The following is a 19,680-nucleotide window of genomic DNA, read 5'->3' as shown; positions in this document are numbered from 1 at the left end:
CAGCATGTCCGGCTCTTTTCGATCCCTGTTTAAGAGAAGCCAAACTGGAGAGCCATTTCTGTGTTGCTACAACAGGGATGAGAAAACCAGAGGCAAGGGGCAGAAAGGATGTCCTGACCCCTAGATTTCTGATACACTTGCTCCAGCCATCTGATATCTATGCTAAATTTAGGCCCTCGAGAATTTCTGGGCTGTGGACGTCTTTATCATATGCTGCTAATGGCAAGATGGCCAAGCAGCCTGTTGTAGAAGGGGTTTTGATACAGGGAAAAACAAACAAACAAACACCTGTTTGGCTTTTTCTTTAGCCAATATCTCCATGCTTTCGCCTCGCCTATCTATTTAGCAACTGCCCAAGTTAGAATTACAAAAGCAGATTCAGGATGGCTATACTGTCACCAAAATACAGCAATCCTAATTTAGGTGGGAAGCCCGGTGGAGTCTTAAAAAAAGGGGCTTTGCTCTTCTCACTTTTCCCTTGATTTCCAATAAGAAAACCAAGAAACTACCATGTAAACCTCCGTATCATATAACACAGAGATAATTTTCCTTTTGCACACGAAAAACTTAAAGTCAGAGGGAAAAAACTGCGTGTGAGCAGTGCACGGCTGCACTTGAAGTTGTACAACGACCCAAACAGGCTGCTGCTGTCACGTTTGGTTTTATATTTGGTTTAGTTTCTGTTTATTTTGAAAGTTGGCCAGATTTAAAACATGGCTCTTCAGTGGTCTCGCCCCTTTCTCTTAGGAATGGTGGTAAGTAGAAAACTTGAAGAAGAAAATTAGGAGAGAACTTACCAGTGTTTTAAAAATTCAACCAATATAGAACCTGAGCAGCTAAAGCACATGAGCCAAACACTTTTCAGTAAGTTCCTTACCTTAGACTATAAATTGAGAAGGGAAATAAAAGGGAATACTTCCCACAGTCATGCTTCAACAACAGCATAAGTCAAACACAGCAGCGTAAATTAAACACAACAGCTTAAAGCTATTTTGCGTTCAATTCATACTAGCCCCACTTTCACTGTCAAACTCCAGGTATAAAAAGTTCGATCCATCAACCCTCCTTTATCTCATGCCTTGACTACAAAGATAGAAAATGTGGCTGTTAAAAAGGAATGGGCCTATAGAAACTGACAAAAAGTAAATTCCAAAAGAGGTCTGCGTTATCCGTTTTTCTATTTCCATCTTTTCCTTTTTGGCCAATTCTATACCCATATCAAATACCGCATTCTACCTGTTGCACTTTTTAGGACACAAATAAGAACCCGTATTTAAAATCTTCCGTTGAGTTCACAGGTGGCCTTATAAACAGCTGCGGTAACTCTAGCTATGCTTCCAAGCCATCCGTGGGGAGAGGACACCCCTGGCAGAGCGCGGTTAAGGAGCCGTCCTGGTGTTAGTAGCAGGGGCGGCACAGCAAACTCTAGAAAGGGCACAACACCGCACACGTAGGCTGTGAGGAGCCGGTGAGCCGTGCAGAGGGAAGCGAGAGCCAGGCGGGCGCACACGTGCTCGGCTTTCAGAAACAGCTTTGATTCAACACGAGAACCTGATGGAGACAGCCCGCGGGCTGGCAGCAAGCCTTACTGCCTCCTCCTCCCGCGCCCCGGCTCACATCTCGGTGATAATCGTGGACATCTGCTTTTCCGTGGGGGCCCCCGAGCTCCCTTTAGTTGTGTGTGCTGGCTGTGCGTGCCGTGCTAAGTCGCCTCAGTCGTGTCCGACTCTTTGTGACCCCGTGGACTGTAGCCCTCCAGGCTCCTCTGTCCATGGGATTCTCCAGGCAAGAACACTGGAGTGGGCTGCTGTGCCCTCCTCCAGGGGGTCTTCCCGACCCAGGGCTCGAACCCAGGCCTCTTGTATTTCCTGCATTGGCAAGTGGGTTCTTTACCATTAAGGGCCACCTGGGACGCCTATACGGTGTGCAGACACGACCACCTGACAAGATTCTAACAGCGTATCCCTGGTAGTGAGGAGGAGATGTTCTTGATCCAGCACCAGATGGGAGTGAGTCAAGTAGAAACGACTGGAGAGGAGTCCCTTGCTAGGTTTTAGTTGACTGTGTCCGATTCTGTCGGTTACCATGATGGTTCCCAGCCTTGCCTTTCGCCTGTGAAATTCTGACCTGGATTCTCTATGTGTGGTTTGGAACTCTAGCCTCAGTATACAGTTCCAAGTGGACTCTGCAAAAACTAACAAAGTTCAACTAGATCCTGGCACCTTCTTAACTGGTTTCTTGACACTTTGGGGGATAATATTTATGCAGAGTGAGGGGGGCAGGGGGAAAGGCAATTTGGAACTGCACCTGGTAAAGGAATCCAGAAACAATTTTATTATTTTTTTCAAAATTAACACTGCATTTAATATTCTTATAAAGTGCCAGGTGGCTCCCAGAGGGCTAGTGAAGGCTGAGGAGACAAATGCAGAAGGAAACGGAGATGTTACTCATTTTGTTTGTCTGGTGTACACTTCTTAGAACTCTAAATCCTGGTGAACGGGCATTTTCATTGAAGAATACCAAATGGAAATTGGGGAAATTTCTATTTGAGGCAATTCAGACTCTCCAGCCTGGAGAATCCCAGGGACGGCGGAGCCTGGTGGGCTGCCGTCTATGGGGTCGCACAGAGTCAGACACGACTGAAGTGACTTAGCAACAGACTCTCCAGAGAAGGTTATGATTCTAAAGAAGTCAGAAGTGGCTCCGGGTTGGGGTCTAACCAGACAGCAGCACCAGGAGCTGGAGCCTCTGGAAATTTAAACGTACTGATGTTCTGTGTTTAAAGGGCTTGCATTTTCTAACCCATGAGATTAGGCCACCTTGTTTTGATTTTCTTAGCTGCTCTCAAAGACAACGATAACTCTTCTTTATAAACTAAATATGTTTGTAAACAAGAAATTATTTCAATTCGTTTATGGGAAAGACTCCCTGTAAACACTTTTCTATAAATTCTCAGGGAACCATTCGCACCTTCCTTCATTATTGCTGGATCAGGAGTCACTGAACTGGCTGTTCTTATTTTCTGTGTTGGGACAGCTCAGCGCATTTATTTCTAAACCTCACTGCCTTTACAAAATACCCTTAGAAAACAGAGATGCATGTTAGCAATCTGAATACTAGGGATGGCAGGCAGGTTTGTTTTAAGCTACTGGGTTTCATTGTTATACCATCATTTTCCTTTTTTACTCAGTTTTAATTCAGTATGTAATCATCTCATTGTATGGTAATATGTACTGAAATTTTCAACACTTACTTATTAATAATAAAATTACATGCAAGGGTGCTCTTTCTTTTCAAATGTCTGATTCTAAATGGTTTTCCAGACTCTGAAGTGTGATTTTATTTTGTCTTAGAGTTAATTTTTTTCTTAAAGAAACAATTTTCCAATTTCTTGAGAAAAATAGAGATAGAAATGTGTGCTGACGGCTGCTTTTCATGGGGGCTAACGTGAACCCCTAAGCGTTCGTGCTCAAACCAACTCGCAAATATGACAGTAAAAGAAGCAGTAGGAACTTTAGTGAGTTCTCAATCAAAGGCATTATTTCTGAAAGGTGACCAGGTCCTTGGCAAGGGAAAAAGAGTGCATGCAAATCAGAAAATAAATATGGAAGAGCCTACCTTTTGAACCTGATAGATCTTCAGAGAAGGGCAAAAGAAATCGGGAAAGAAATACAAAATCCAATTACAGAAGTAGAAAAATCAGAAAGAAAGGTTCTATAAGGACCTAGAAATATGAATAAAAGCCATATTGAAACAAAGCAAAAACTGGTAAAATGGGAATGAAGAAAACTCTCTTGTAGTCTCACTGAAATAATCAGTAATTTCATAACAGATCTTACACTCTATTTTAGTTACGTTGGTGAAATATAGGCACGTCCACACAAGTCTATGAGAATCCTGCTATTAGTCTAATGCAAAAGTTTGTGTTAACTAATACCACTAATGGGAAGAAGAACTTCATCCTCAATATAAAATTTCTTTTCACATGACCAAAATGTAGCAAAGAAGTGCAGAAATTTAATTGGAAAGTCAGCTGGTCAAATTCACAGAGAGTTAAGAAACATTCTTTCATGTTCGGATTCATGCAGATACAGATCAGGAAAACTTCAGCCAAACAGACAAATCACGAGGGTATAACTGAAACAAATTTTGAAACGCTTATTATCATACCGGGACATCCTAGTTTGCTCGAGGTTTCTCCTAATTTTGCAGTAATCCCTAGGTAAGACTGAGATGCCTATTCTATCACTCAATCATTCATTCATTCTTCATTCATCCAACAAAACTAGTGAGGCATGGTCCAAGGCATTGCTACAGCTGTAAGACTTCAGACTCCACGCTTCTAGTCCTACAGGTGAGCAGATATCAATGTATCCAACACCTGTACTACATTAAACGTTAGTCTCCAATAGAATGTTGATCAGGTCAGTAACAAGAGACATGCCCTGATCATCAGATCTCCTGGTCATCACACCAGAGTTTGTTTTCCCATTAGTTTAGGCTCTTAAAGTTTCACTCAGATTTCCCAAAGAACATCTGCATGTTCTCCCTAATAAATCCATTAAGAAGGAGCTCATAGCCCTCTGAGACAGCCCCAAAGCATAGCCACGCAGTCAGTTCTCAGCATCCACAGGGGTCAAGAGAACATCTGAACCATTTGGCTGCAAGGCTGGGGCTGCGACCTGGATGGATGGCCAGCCTGCTCCCAGCCCCCGTGTCCTCAGGGTCTGCTGGGTCTTGCTGACGGGGTGGGGACACTCGGCTCACCTTTCCTCTGTGTGCACTCTCCATGCTGGCCTTGGAGGGGCCCAGGCACCAGCGTGGCTTCAGCCACCACCCACCTCCGACACCCTCCAGTGGTGTCGTCAGCTTCCTGCTCTCATGAGCTTCCAGGGACTTCACTGCTCTCCAGGCATTCACAGGCTCCGTCCGCCTGCCGCCAAGCCCACCTCCGTGTCAAGGAAGGCCTTGGCCCTGCTCAGAAGCAGTGGTGTGGTAGCTCACCACCACACGGAAAGAGGGGTCGCGTTTCTCAATTTTTATACTGAAATACCAACGCTACAGGTTAAACATGGGTCTCCAAAGCATATTCATTTCCACTTCATCAACAACTTAAAATGCCAGTGCTCCGGGCTGTTAGATTGTGTAACACAGATTGTGGGGCTGGATCTAATTATAGGCAGGCCCAGAGACGTGATATGCGAAGGGGAGACCCAGGAGTATGCCTCCATGCCATCCCTGCTACTAAAAGTATGGCCCCAAACCTGAAAGCCATCTGCCTCCTCTCTCCAGATGGGCACACACTGTGGGCACACCTGTGCACACCCCCCAGCCCTGGGCTTGGGTCACATTAAGAATCAGCCAGACCAACAGCTGCCGTTCGTGTCTCTGTAACACACGGGCGGACACCATGGTCTGTTCCCATGATGTGCCTTGAATCAGCACCAAGGAAAAAAAACTGGTTTTTCAAGGTGTGCTTCTACTTGTGAACCGCTGAGGATTATGTGGGTGTTTGCACTCCTGTGCTGCATGAGAGCCAGTGTGCGCCCTGCTGGTGTTAATCCCAAGGTCAACACACTGGCGAGGCCCTTTGTTTTCACCGGTGATGACATGCCTGCTTTGGAGGCAGAGGGTGAGGATTACAGGCTCTGCAGCTTTTTCGGTTCTAGGTTTGAATCTTGGCTCGGCCACCTTTGCAGCTTCTAATTAACTGTCTAATTAAGGCCTGCTTTCTTCATCTGTCAATAAAACCCGGAGAGACCCTGTTCCAGAGGGTGAGGGCACCCAGTCCCAGCACCGCCACTCGCCGGGGGGCTCCAGGAGGTCCCTGCCAACCCCCTGCCCCACCCCAGTCCGCTTTGACTATTAATACATAACCATGTGTTTTATCTTAAACCTTCCAAATCCCTTAGTTGAGGAAGTCGACAGAAACGGTCCCTGGCAATGCTCTCCTGCCCCAAGGACGCTGGATTTAGGCGAGCGAAGCTGTCCTTGGTGTGAGTGACCGCTGGAGGGCTCACAGGTCGATACAAACCTTGGGCCAAGCCAGAGCCCCCCCGTCCGCCCTCACCGCCGTCCAGCTCTTTGCCCACAAAGCCTCCTTGCCCGTCCTGCCTTTCTCCACTGGCAGCTTCTTCACTCGGTGTCCACACTCGCTGTGCTGGCCAGAGTTAGTACCTCTGCTCCCTCCCTGACACATGCAGGGCCCCCAACTCAGGGAGTCCTTCTGCACCCAGATAATTCGCAGTGTGGGGCACAGTCGCCAGGCATGTGGTCTGACCCCGAGAAAGGCAGGCGTTCAGCAGAGAAGGCGCCCTCGCAGTCTACTTGGCCTGTCCCTGAGCTCACGGCAGGGAGAAGGGTCCCGCAGAGGAGACCCACACAGGGCTCACTTTAAAAGGTGACGTTTACCGAAGGCACCTTCCAGGCAGTGAAGGTGCGCTTTCCTCTGGGTCCTCGCACTCAGACCCACACGCCCTGGAAACCCGTTCCCACATGTGAAAGAATCCCTGTGGGGGCCGCATGCTAAGAATCCCCCGGATAGCACACTGCTTTTGTGCAAGACCTTCCCCGGAACCTGAATCACAACACAGTTTCACCCTGTGACCACGTATGTGTCTCTACTGTAAGAATACAGAGTTTCAGTACAAACTGCTACATAAAGAATGGATAAACAAGGTCCTACTGTATACCATAGGGAGCTATAATCAGATCCTATGATAAATCACTATGGGAAAAAAAGACAAAAAGAATATATAGATAAAACATAATCTCTTTGCCATACAGCAGAAATTTAATACAATGTTATTAATCAACTATACCTCAATAAAATTAAAAAAATTTTTTTGAAATTCTAATGGCATCTACTAACCAACGGCACTTGTGTGACCGAGGGAGGCAAACTGTGGCATTTTTAAACCAGATTTCCCAGGTTTTAATCAAATTTTCTCTGCCAAGCCTGAGGTCCTTAGTAGTCACCAGACACCCGAGGACAGGCCACGCCACACAGGAGCTGGGACAGGTTGCTCCAGTCCTCGGGCTCCTCTGTCCTGGGAGCGCTGTGTCTGGTGGGGGTGGGGTGGGGGAAGACTCCACGAGGTCACTCCCCTGCTGACACCCAATGCCATTTAATGACGCTGAGACCAAATGGCCCGGACTCAGCTTCCCATCTTTGGGTAGCAGCTGCAGTTTTGCAGCTTGAGGTACTGCAGCTGCAGTGCAGGTGTTCAGCAAGAGGTCACTTTGCAGAATTAAGGCGGAACAGAAGGGGACTTCCCTTGACTCAAAAGAGAAAGGGGTGCTTTGCTTTTAAAAGAGGCACTTCAAATAATTTCTTACTTAGCTTAATTCCTCTTAACCTTTATTTTCTAAAACAAGAACTTCTGCCAAAGAACTTCGTGAATAACACGCTGCTCATATGATCCAGCAGGGCTGGCCAAAAACTTCGTTTGGGAGCACCCGGGGAAACTGGGATGATCTTTCTGGCCAGCCTAACATATATTTAATTCAATTCTGCCCATAATTAAGGATAGAATATACTATAATTTGGAGGATAGATATGTACACATACTATGTAATTCACTTTCACCTTGATTTTGTAGAAATTTTCCCTTTGTGTTCTTGGTGAGTGTAACTTTCTCTTACTTTGTGAGACAAATGGTAAAATGATTTCCAGCATGGAAACCAAAGGGAGTCTCCCTGTCAGGTTCAAGGTCATCTTTCCTGAGTCCAGTGGTTTCAGGGGAGAGGGGACAGCCACAGGCCACCAAACACACTTACTACCAGCAGAGGAGGGTGCAGTGTGGACACCCAGTCAAAAGTGGAAAAACCTGGATGGGGCAAGAAAACATTGTGGAAAATCCTTCCTACAGCCCTCTTAAGGCCTTAATACAGAAAGACTGGGGGCTGGACGAGAAGCGGGGGGAGCAGACAGAGCAACGAGCCACCACTCCTGCTGGAGGCTGGGGAAGGCAGCCCCTGCCCCAGACACTGACCCCTGAACGCCCCTGCCCATGGGCCTCCGAAGCACAGGGAAGGGGCTGCTGGTGTCCTGCACTCAGGGTTTGCAAGTAGTTACTTCACGAACGGCAACATTCTAAACAGACGTCAACACCAGGCAGTCGAACAATCAACCCATCACTTAAAATCTCGGGGACTGGAACTGCCTGGGGGTCCAGTGGCTGGGACTCAGCACTCTCACTGTCGGGGCCTGAGCGCGTGCGTCCCTGGTTGGGGAGCTGAGGTCCCATAAACTGCCGGGCGGCCGATAAATAATAATGAATAAAATTAAATCTAAAATAAATAAAATCCCTAACCTAAAAACCAAGGTCGCCTCCAATGCGTACGCTTTATGTCAGCCTACCGCCGGCTCTTGGTGTCAGGGTGATTCCTAAAGCCCAGGTGACATGTCTCAGACAGGTGACAAAGGCCCAAAGAGCAATGGGGTCTATGCCTTCTCCCCACCTCCCAATCCAAATACTTCTCCCTGAAGCCTCTCCTGAAACTGCCTCTTTGAATGTACTTTAACAATTACTCTGGGTCAGGTCCAGTCCCCAGAGTTTGTTTACAAAAGAATATGAGTCAGGCTCCCACCCTTGCCCTTAACCGACCTCATGGCAGGGGAGGGGCTGCAGGTGACCCCAGCCTTAAGCAGTTTCAGCTCACCTGCAGAGTTCAAATAATTAACTTGAGAATCCAGGAGGGTCTATTTCCATTTTTTAAAACGGTAAATGTGATGCTAGGTGGGAGAGGCACAGAGAAAATGTCCAACCCATGCTTCTCCGAGTAAATCAAAAGAAAAGCCCCCAAATTAAAATACTAAATTAATTCTAGAGGCAAAATATGATAAAAGCTAGAACGAACTTACAATCGCATTTGTATTTCCAACAAGGAGGGAGGGCGTGATCTACTTTCAAATATTTGTTTAGTCTTTGTCTGCATGTAAACGCAGGACAAGTGATGCCCAAGAAACGTGGCTGCTGCCCTACTGTGGGGTCACTTCCCAGCATCCCTGCTGGCCTGGGGGGTGGCCTTTCTCTCAGGGACATCACGCCCTCCTTGGCGGCTTTCAGCTTTCCACCACTGGGACCCAGGTATGACTCCCCTAACTAAGCCCCCGGGCTTGAGTTTCTAGTAACTGCCAACCTGCTTTCGAAGCCACACGCGAGAGGTTTCCTCCTCAAGTTCAGACCTGTCATTGCCCCTCCCGCGAGTTCACTCAGGGCAGCTGACCCTGCAGGCGGGGAAGGGGCTGAGAGGCAGAGTGAGTGACTCACCCCCAGGGGAATGTGACCTCGGGAATCTGGCAGAAACTGCAGTTTCAGAGAAGCTGGAAATCTAGAGTTTTATCTGAAGCCTGATGAGTTTTAAAACACTGGTTCAACTTAGAAAATGTGACTACGTGAACCAGACCAGACTCTGTATGAAAATCAGCTGTGAGAAGGCATCTGGCCCCCTCTCCAACACAACAACGTTCAAATCTTCCCAATAGAGAGAGCCCTCCGGGGGGGCCTGGCGTGGCTGCTCCCCAGACCCCCAGAGGCCGAGGCCCACAGGAGAAGGTGGAGCCCTGGGAAAGGGACTCCACCCACCGAGCTTTAAGGTCAGGGGAAAACCCACCCCTCAAACTGTGAGTGAAAGAGCCCTCATGCCGCCCACGTGGCTTCTGGCTCTGGCTCGAGGTGGTGAAAGAAAGAAGCAAACAGCATTAACAGGTGTGTAAACACAATGCTATCCACTTCCCAGGAGGGCCATTTCTCCCCTGGCTATTTCATCCGGTGTTTATTCTGTTCCCTGTATCACTTAACGGTGCTTCAGGTCTCATGAAACCTATTACAAAGTGTAAAAACCAAAAAAAAAAAAACAAAGTGTAAAAACCACAAGGGAAGTATTTTTAAACGGGACTGTTTGGATAGCCTCAAAAAATAATAATCTGTTCTTTCATGTTTTAATTCAGAGGATGGGAACTGTGGCTTCACAGTTGGAAGCAGCATCTCCTGGTTCCTTTCGGCCGGGAGGCTGGTCCGGTGTGATCCACGCAGGCAAGTGCACTGTGCGGATCCGACAGGTCGAGTGTCCAGGATGCCGCGCCTGGACTGACCCAGACCAGAGTCACAGGAGGGACAGGGGCCTGGAAGGGACCCTCCCGGGGGCCCGCCGAGCAGCCCGGCCTTACCTCCTTCTGCTGCCGCTCCAGCTCCTTCATCCTGATCTCTCGGGCCTCCGCGCGAGCCGCACGCTTTGCCGCCAACCTGGCCTCCGCCTGCAACACACCCGGAGACTGTGTTAGGAGACGGACCAGCGGCTCCTTTCCAGGCTACAGTCAACCATGATGCTCTGGTTTGGAGGTTATCAAACACACAGTAACACAGACTCGTACGTGTTAAAAAGGGCCCAGGAATCACAATACTTTCAGCAGTCAGGATTGCTCCCTCTGCTAAAAGCCAAGTGGGCGCTGTTCTGAGGGCTTCACGTACATTAAGCCGTGGGCTCATCATAGCAGCCTTGTTGTGACAATCATGTTACCACACCCAGTTAACAAGTAATAGACCTAGGGCACAGAGAGGGCAACGCGCCCAAGGTCACACAGCCCTCAAGTGGCAGGACTGGGCGGTCTGCATTCCTCTGGAGGGACGACACATTAATGCAGGAACCACCTGGAGTCCTGAGCACAGGAGCGGGATAAGACCCCGGGGTCACCGGTTCAAGTGCTCCCCTTACAGAGGAGGGAGCAGAGACCTAGAGAGGCGGCCAGACCCATCCAAGGTCATGGGGCTGGGACTCTGCCCCTGCTTCCCAGAACTCCGGTCTGGTCACCCCTCACTGCTCCCTGATGCCTCCAGGCTCAGCACCAGAGCCTGGGCAAGCCCCACCTTCTCTCAAAGCATCTCAGACCAGAGCTGAGTGGCTCCAGCTGTTTAGAAAAATTACATTAAGACAAAACCTGCCTCTATTTAACTACGTGTCAACTTGCAGCTGATTTCGCCCTATTCTGTTCAAAAGCTTTCTAAAATGCTTGAGCAGGACTAACCAGTGCCGTGGGACCTGGCGCTTGAACCCTGTTTCCTGTTCTACAAATCTCAAGCTTATGCATTGCTGCAGGGGATAGACCTGCCCAGTGAGCTAAACGGTGCAAAGGTGCCAGGATCCAGGTTTCCTGCTGTTAAAGCAAATCCGTTTTCCTTTCCACTTAAATTTTTATGGGAATTCACTTGTAATGCTTCCAGCAGTTCTGACCCAGCTTTCACTGCTCCTTAGCTCATCTTAAAATGAGGCCACTGAGACGGCCGGCCTGCTTCTGGTGTGGTCACTGGGCCCGGCTAGCTGTGAGGTGGCCTGAGTCCTCTTGTCCAGATTTGAAGGTGGGGTGCCCTGCACCCCAGACTCCCATCGGGATGGTGGGTCCTGATGTCCACGGTGCCCCCACTTCCACCCTATAATTATATTGCATGTGTGTGTGTTAGTTGCTCAGTTGTGTCCGACTCTTTGCGACCCCACGGACTGCAGCCCGTCAGGCTCCTCTGTCCATGGGAGTCTCCAGGCAAGGGTACTGGAGTGGACTGCCGTTTCCTTCTCTAAATTATATTGCATAGCACTACAAATTCATCTTCCTTCTAAACTCTAATCTAAGTTGAAAACTGACCTGAGTTGGCCTGACACAGATTGGCTGGCTAATGTCTTTACAGGGAATTTATTCTATAACCTGCTTTGTTCATGTCGTTTTTTGATCAACCTACCCAAGCCCAAGTCCTTCAAATCAACGATGTCACGGATCACAGTCACAGCTGCATCAGAACTTTGATACCTCGTTGCCATTTTCAGCTTTCTAAACCATGTTACACTATGTGATGAGGCAAACTAGAGAGCTGGGGTGTCGTGTGGTGGGGGGAAGGAGGGAGGGGAAGTCCAACAGGCTGATGCCTGGCCACGCGGAGTCCTGACAGCCCCGTGGACGGGCCAGAAAGAGATCTGCACCCACGCTGAGTGCAGCGGTCTCCGCAGCCCTGCCTGGGGAGCTGTGGGCTCCAGATCTGTTGGCTCAGGGTCTACGCCAGTGGAGAACCAGGCAGTCAGAGCCCATCAGCTGGGAGGAGGGCGGTTGGGAAAAAGAGAAAGGAAGCCAAGGAGGAAGAGAAGGGGGATGAGGAGTGAGGAGGATGTAAGAAAGAGGCCAGGGGCTGGAGAAGGAGGGGCTGCTGGTGCGGGACAGCGAGAGAGGTAAGCCCCGGGCAGGACTCCAGGTGGTCCTCGAGATGCCCGTCACCGGCGTACACGCTGCACGCACGCCTCGCCCTGAGTGTGGGCAGAGCACTGTCCGACGGATGTCACCCTGGGACTGGGTTACACCACACTGCAGAGACAGATGCCCTGGTGAGCAAGGTCCCCTCATCTGCTGACTTGAGTTCTGGGTGGGCCTGACCTCACCAGGGAAGGCCTGGAAAGGTGGGTCTAGAGATCAGAGTCTCCTGCCCGTGAGGGGCCACGTGACAAGGAGTATGGGCGCCTCTGAGAGCTGAGAAAGGCCGCAATGGATGGGAACGTGGCACCCCAGTCCCACACCAGCAGGACGAGACCACCACCAACACCCATGGGAGCTGGGCTCAGGACCCTGCGCTCCAGAAAGGACACAGCCCGTCCGACACCTTGACCGCAGCCTCTTTGAGACCCTGAGCAGAAGACCTGGGAGGCTGCGGCCAGACTCCTGACCCTCAGAATCTGTGAGCTGATAAACGTGTGCTGTTCCAAGCTGCCATGCTTGTGGGCATTGGTTACACAGCAGTGGAGAACTGGCCCAAGGGGATGAGGCCTGGATGACTCCTGCTCACACAGCGTGGGAGCCTCTGTGATCCAAGGGTGCCCGAGCCCTTGGTCACCCAGCTCCTCCCCAGCCTGTCTGTCCTGCCCCGCTTGGGACAGGAGCAATGATCCTCAAAGGGACCTGTCTGAGCAGGTAGCCCCTGCCTCCTGGGGTGACCTCCCCACCAGACTGGCAGGTCTCCCAAATCATGGCCCATCATCAGACCCCAGCTACACTGGTGGGTCACCCTCCCCCCAGGAAAGGGCCCGCCCCCTCTCTGGTCCTTACGTCCATCCAGCCTGTCTGTCCCGTCCTTGATCTGAGGGACCTGGGCCTGTGTTGCTAAAGGGACCGCATGGATGAACCAACTCCTAGGACAAACTCCCTGTGAGGACACGAGCTAGTCAACCTTGCGGACAGATCAACACGGCCATGCTTCACCTTAGATCAGAAGGTGGGCGGGAGGGAGAGAATTCAGCACAGTTTCAAATGCTTGCAGTCACCACCATACAAAGTCCTTTCATCTCAGGGATTCGACATGACTCATACGTGGAGAACAGGCTCTCACGACACGGGAAGTGGTAACAACCAAGCTTGCCTCTGGGACTCTGGCTAGAAGCTGACAGATACACGAGCCAACGTTTCAAGGGGCACAGAACCTACACACAGCTAACTTCACCAGCACAAAACTAGTACCAGCAGAACAACCCCGACTCAGCCCGAGATGCCTGAAAGAAAGCCACACAGATCCCCGATAACACGGTGCATCCTAAAACACTGATGTTGCCAAGAACACGAAATGGACACAGAACATCCCAAATACCCATCCTTCAAGACAGCAGCAGAGGAAATCTTCGGTAAGATCAAGTTGTCCAGTGAACTAAAAAGTACCAAACAGTGATGGTCCACCCTGGTGACCTGCAGGCATGAGGTCACTCACCCAGCGTTTCCAGGGGGACCCAGCCCTGCCCTCTAGCTGGCAACCATCGGGTAGCAGTTCTAGGGATCGGTGTGCTCCCAGCCAAAGCCTCCATGGTGCAGGACAAACCCACTGCAGACTGACACTTTATAAAATATCAACTCACACGCCGGGGATCACAGCCACTTCTGACTGTTCAAGTTTCCTGATGCACTTTCACTTTCTGCCCCGCGCCTATAGGGGACTGGCTGCAGGATCCTCGCCACCACCAGCCCAGGCCACGCAGCACTGCTGAGCCAGCCAGGGAAGGGCTTTCACAGGGCAGGCTGGGGCCCAGTCTCACGGGTGCACACAAAGCAATGGGGGGCTGTGGACAAGTGACAAGCACTACAGTGGGTGAGAAAAAAAACGTGCTGGGCTGCTCTGGAGGAGAACACAACCCACCCGGGGCTCAGGAGCCCTGAGCCCACCCGGAGGAGTGAAGAGGAGAAAGCAGGGCGAGGGGGTGGGTGACAAGGTGCCAGGATGGGGCCGGGGGCGGGTCTCCAAGGGCCTGGGAATCCCCCGAAGCTGCAGCCCTAGTGTCTGGAACCTTATCTCCAGGAAGGAATGCGGAAGCACTGACAGGTTTGAAGGAGGAGGAACACAGTGGGGTCTGACTTCTGCTTTAGAAACACCGCTCTGGATGAGGCTAGGGAGCGGGAGTGGGGGTGGGAGGAGAGGCTTGAGACCCAGGAGGCGAGGAGGGGATGCTTCCAGTCAGGGAGCCCGAGAGCATGAACCACGTGCCAAGGATGACGCCGAGCGGAGAGGGGAGAGGATTCCGGAAGGAGGTCAGGAGCCCAAGGCCCCAGGGGGTCCCCCGAGGCCCCGGGAACCTGAGAGCCACGGACAAGAGCCCAGACCCCAGGCCCACGCAGCACACCCAAACAGACTCACACGGCTTGCTGATGCCCCTGGCCTCAAAGACGGCTTATTTCTCCACCTTGACTCCCTGCCCACCCAGCTCCCAACTTCACAGGAGATGATGACCAAGGCCGAACGGGAAGGATGGAGAGGGGCTGACAGACCCACGGAATTCAGAGTGCAAGCTACGACCTTCGCAGGGCTTTGGAACAAAGCACATGTACACACTGCAATAATGCAAATGGACAACCCACGAGGACCCACTGTGTGGTACAAGGAGCTCTGCTCAGTGTTATGAGGCAGCCGGGATGGGAGGGGAGTGTGGAGGCGGATGGACACGCGTATGTGCGTGGCTGCGTCCCTGGCCTGTCCACCCGGGACCACCACAACATTGTTCATCGGCTATGTGAAGTGAAGTTGATCGGTCCTGTCCGACTCTTTGAGACCCCATGGACCATAGCCTACCAGGCTCCTCCATCCAGGGGATTTTCCAGTCAAGAGTACTGGAATGGGTTGCTATTTCCTTCTCCAGAGGGATCTTCCTGACTCAGGGATCGAACCCAGATCTCCCACAGTGCGGGCAAATGGTTTACCGTCTGAGCCACTCGGGAAGCCATCGGCTATATTCCAGAACAAAATAAAAATTTAAACACACACACACATAGAAAAGCAATCAAACAAAACCCCTAAAAAACGAGTCTGCACAGGCTTCCTCTCCCACCACCGTCCCCAGCTGCCAGTGGTAGTCCTTTCGTACTCGGGAGGTCAAGGTCCGCAGGTCTCCCACTGGTCACTGAGGCCCAGGCCTGCTAGCTGTGATGCCAGGGCACCACAGGGCTGAGGTCCACCCCCCACCCCCACCCCCCGCCAGAGCTTGGCCGTCAGGCCCCACTGGTCCTGCGGCTCGTCCCTCAGTCCACTGTCCCTGGAAGGGGCTCCGGACCCCAGACCCTCCTTCCTTTGCCCAAGATCATCTGTCAAGATACAAAGGAGACATTCAGGGCCTTAGACAGGCTGACGGCTGTGGGGGCTGGTGGTGGGATAGGGGAAGGGTCTTGCTCCCTAGCAGCAGCTGCAGCAGCAGGGGCGGCCCCCCCCCTACCCCCGGGGCTTGTTAAAGATGCAGAATGCCCAGCTCCACCCAAAACTGCTGAGTCAGAGCCTTGGGCGTGGCCCGTCTGGGCTGCAACATGCCCAGTGCTGGCTGCTCCTCCAGGGCGAAGACCTCTGCTTTCCGTTATTCCATCTCAGCTTGGGTATGTTTGACGTTTTTCATAACAAAGAGCAAACATTTTTGAAGGAAGGAAGGAAAGGGTGGGGGAAGGGAGCAGAGACTGAGAGGGAGAGAAGGAAGGAAGGAAGTGAAGGACCCTTGAAACCAAAACCAAGCTCCCTGCTGCGAGAAGGTGGCCTCGGTTCAGCCACTAAACAACCCTGCATGCAGTGTTGCCCCCACCCCCAGCTGGGCCCCCCCTCCCCGTCCCACTGAGACTCCAGGATCAGGGCGGAGTGGGGGAGGAGCTGACCCGGGCAGGCTTCCTCTGATGAGATCCAGGCTCCCTGGCTTTCTCAGGACAGTCCAGGGCTGGAGGGGGAACGAGAGCCAGAGGCCCAGCCCCTCCCAGGAGACACAGCTCCCCCATCCCCGGGTCCCACCTGACCTGGGACCCCACAAACAGAGCCTTACGGATGCTGGGCTTCAAAGCAAGGTAGCCTTTGACAATGGAGATGGTTGGGATGAGAAAGTTTCTTTTATCGCCCCAGTGGCCTCAAAATAATCCTCAAAAGCTGAACCCCTGATTCCAAAGTTCCACTTTCAACATTTTATTTTATTGGTGATAAACAAGATAACACTCTGACACTGAGGCAACCCGTATGGTCTGAGAGATGCTTAAAAAATACACAAAGCGGCACAAGTCTGAGTTCCGGGGACTTCTGAACAAAGGGTTAATTAAAAACAGCCGGGCCCACCCAGTCAGAGCCTGGGATGCCAGCCCTGCAGTGCCACCCATGGTCTGGAATGGAGGCACGGGGACCTCCGGCCAGCAGCCCGGCCACAAGGGCACACAGGCGGGCTGGAGAGACAGACAGCCAAAGTGTTGCTGATACTGTCAGAGTAAAGGGACAAAGTAGGTGATTAAACAGTTAATTTCACTAGAGGACTGTAAGTAGAAAAACTATGGGAGACCCTTGTAAGTTAATGACCACTCAGGAAAGCAGGTTTGCTTAACCACAAAACCAAGCAGTCTTGCTTAACAACAAAATCACACAGCAGAAGCATGAGACATGTGCCCAAACAATAAAACAACAGTGGCGTGAGACCCACATCCTCCTGCCCAGCGAGCTCAGTAAGCTGGTGATCCCTAGGATACGCTCAGGCTTCACAGCTGGTAAAGAACACGCCTGGCGATGCAGGGGATGTAAGAGATGTGGGTTCAACCCCTGGGATGGGAAGACCCCCGGAGAAGGGATAGGCTACCCACTGCAGTATTCTTGGGCTTCCCTGGTGGCTCAGATGGTACAGAATCTGCCTGCAATGCAGGAAACCCGGGTTTGATCCCTGGTTGGGAAGATCCCCTGGAGGAGGGCATGGCAACCCACTCCAGTATTTTTTCCTGGAGAATCCCATGGACTGAGGAGCCTGGAGGGCTACAGTCCATAGGGTCCCACAGTCGGACATGACTGAAGTGACTTAGCACATGTGCACGCAAGACATGCTCTCTGCACACATAAAAGAACAGTAATTTGTGAACCTGGTTTGACCACGTAGGGACAAGAAAACTCCGCTGCTCAACCTGGAGGAGGAGCTGATAGTGGAGGCATGACATCTACTCAAAAAAGACAAAGATGGGCTCCTTTTCCCAATTTTTGTTTGATTATAAAACTGTAGCCCAGTACGTTTTCATTAAGTCATGTGGTACCACCTTGCCTACCCACTTGTAAGCCTCACAAGCACCCTATTCTAATAAATCACTTCTTTTTTTATTTTGATTGAAGGTTAATAACTTTACAGCATTGCATTGGTTTCTACCAAATAACAAATCACTTCTTATCTATAACTTTTTCTCTCACTGAAGTCTTTCTGTGCTGAAACAGAAAGGACTATGGTACCTGAGCTCTTTGGTACTGCTGCTGCTAAGTCACTTCAGTCGTGTCCGACTCTGTGCGACCCCATAGACGGCAGCCCACCAGGCTCCCCCGTCTCTGGGATTCTCCAGGCAAGAACACTGGAGTGGGTTGCCATTTCCTTCTCCACCTGAGCTCTTTGGAGCCCTTGAAATGACACCCAGTGGTTTCAATGCTTCTCTGTCTGAAGTGCCCTCGAGGCAGGTGCAGACCCAGACCGGGCTGGAGAAAGGCTGGTGGGCTATGTGAAGATGTCACCAGCAAAAGCAGGAGTTACTTTGGTGACGGGTCTCTGTGCCAAGGGCTTGATGGGCTCTGGTTCTAGATCGGACCACAGAGCAAAAGTGGGTTCTACCAGGATGAGACACGGGAGTCAGTGGATAAAGTCAGACGCACCCCCATTTTATCAGGGACCCCAACAGGCTTCCTGCTTGGAGCACCAGGAATCCCAGCTGTAATAACACTGCTCCAAGGCCACCAGCTGCTCCTCTCTTCAGGGAACTCAGGGGCAGCCCAGCCTGGCCTGCAGACTGGGCAAAACTAAAGCAGAAGCGATTCACCAGGGCGGGAGGAGAAAGCCCTGCCTGGGCGAGGTGTGCCCTGCCCTCTTAGCCTGGCCCCTGCACAGCTTCCTTCCTCTCCCGACCTCCCGTCTGCGGTGGGGGTTTCGTAAGCAGGAAGGGGAGACCCTGCCCAAGGGTGGAGCGACCACACACCCCGGTACCCTGCACCCCAATTACAGTGGCGTCTGGGGCTCTAAGAGCTCTAATACCCTTTGTAACCTTCTGTGGTTCCCACCAATTCAACCCCCCGTCTTTTAAAAACAGAAATGTGGTAACACCAGTGGAGCCCGAGTCCTGCCTGCTTGGAGAGGACAGAGGTGCCTGGAGGCAGACTCAATATTTTTCTGAAAAGCCCCACATGAAGTCCAGAGTCCTGACTCTGCACACTTTCTTCTGAGCTCCAAAGCTTTGCTGGGACTCAAGCAAAGTGTGGAATTCTATATCCCCACATCCCTTATCCCATGCCACAGAAAAAGCCCCTCCTCTGTTCTCAGACTCTCCTGGGGCTCCAGAATTCTACATGGAAAGGGGCAGGGATTTATGAGCCATAACTCTGGGCTGACTCTTGGGAAATGAGCTGGGCGGCTCTGTCATCTCCTCCCCCTCCGCCGAGAAGCTCCAGGGCCTGGAAAGGGGTGCCGCTGCTGGAAGCAGCTCCCACCCCGCCCCGCAGAGCCCAGGAGACTTATGCTCTTGGCTGACGTGCGGATCAGTGACCCCAAAGCTCTGTGATGGGAGAGTTTTCTTCCAGCCACGGGACATGTTACCACCGTATTTATCACCTCTTGGGGAAAGTTAGACTAAAGCACAGGCATGTGAATGTAAGAGGAATACCAAGCGGTCGAAGCCTGAAGTGGGACAAAGAACCGGTTTTGTTTAGAAACAAGGAGGGGCCCTCCCTCCATCCACGTGTGACTGGTCCCTGGAATGAGGAAAGAACAGATGAGCAAGTTCGCAGACTCACCGGAGCACACACAGAGTCCCGGGCTGAAGGGACTTAAAACGCTGCCCTCTGTGCAGAGCCACCGTGAGGCTCTGACACAGAAGCCCTTTCCTGACCTGCCTTTAAAAAAAAAAATATATTTTTTTTTCTCGAAGTAGAATTGATTGTGTTAGTTTCCGGTGTACAGCAAAGTGATTCGGCTATTTTTCATACTCTATGCTATTATATTAACAGGTTACTACAAGGTATTCAATACAATCCCCTGTGCTGTAGAGTATAGCCTTGTGTGTCTATCTTACATATGGTACTTAGGCTCTGCTAATCCCTAACCCCTCATTTGTCCTGCCTCCCTCCCTTTCCCTTTGGGTAACCAGAAGTCTGTCCTGAGGTCTGCGAGTCTGTTTCTGTTTTGCGTACAAATTCTTTT

The 19,680-nt window shown here is 51.1% G+C and overlaps 1 protein-coding gene and 1 long non-coding RNA gene across 26 annotated transcripts in view; both read right to left on the bottom strand.

Annotated features, from left to right (window-relative positions):
- The window catches only part of LRRFIP1 (LRR binding FLII interacting protein 1), a 159,253-nt gene that overhangs the window by 62,311 nt on the left and 77,262 nt on the right, over positions 1 to 19,680 (bottom strand). For 15 of the 25 annotated variants that reach the window (XM_040231867.1, XM_040231871.1, XM_040231865.1 and 12 more), the window contains exons 2-3: positions 10,175 to 10,261; positions 3,619 to 3,636 (exon numbers count right to left, since the gene is read on the bottom strand). In XM_040231867.1, coding sequence (XP_040087801.1) covers positions 3,619 to 3,636; positions 10,175 to 10,261 — 105 coding nt within the window. The remainder of the gene's footprint in view (positions 1 to 3,618; positions 3,637 to 10,174; positions 10,262 to 19,680) is intronic. The other 10 variants (XM_040231863.1, XM_040231875.1, XM_040231854.1 and 7 more) reach the window with 1 other exon arrangement.
- On the bottom strand, positions 10,263 to 19,617 carry LOC120856498. Its single transcript, XR_005719445.1, has 2 exons — positions 17,878 to 19,617; positions 10,263 to 17,732 (listed from the first exon to the last, which is right to left on the bottom strand). It is a non-coding gene; the product is annotated as an uncharacterized LOC120856498 (long non-coding RNA).

This window comes from Oryx dammah, unplaced genomic scaffold (genome assembly GCF_014754425.2).
Source record: "Oryx dammah isolate SB20612 unplaced genomic scaffold, SCBI_Odam_1.1 HiC_scaffold_28, whole genome shotgun sequence".
NCBI lineage: Eukaryota > Metazoa > Chordata > Mammalia > Artiodactyla > Bovidae > Oryx > Oryx dammah.
This window is presented reverse-complemented; position numbering and strand designations above follow the sequence as displayed.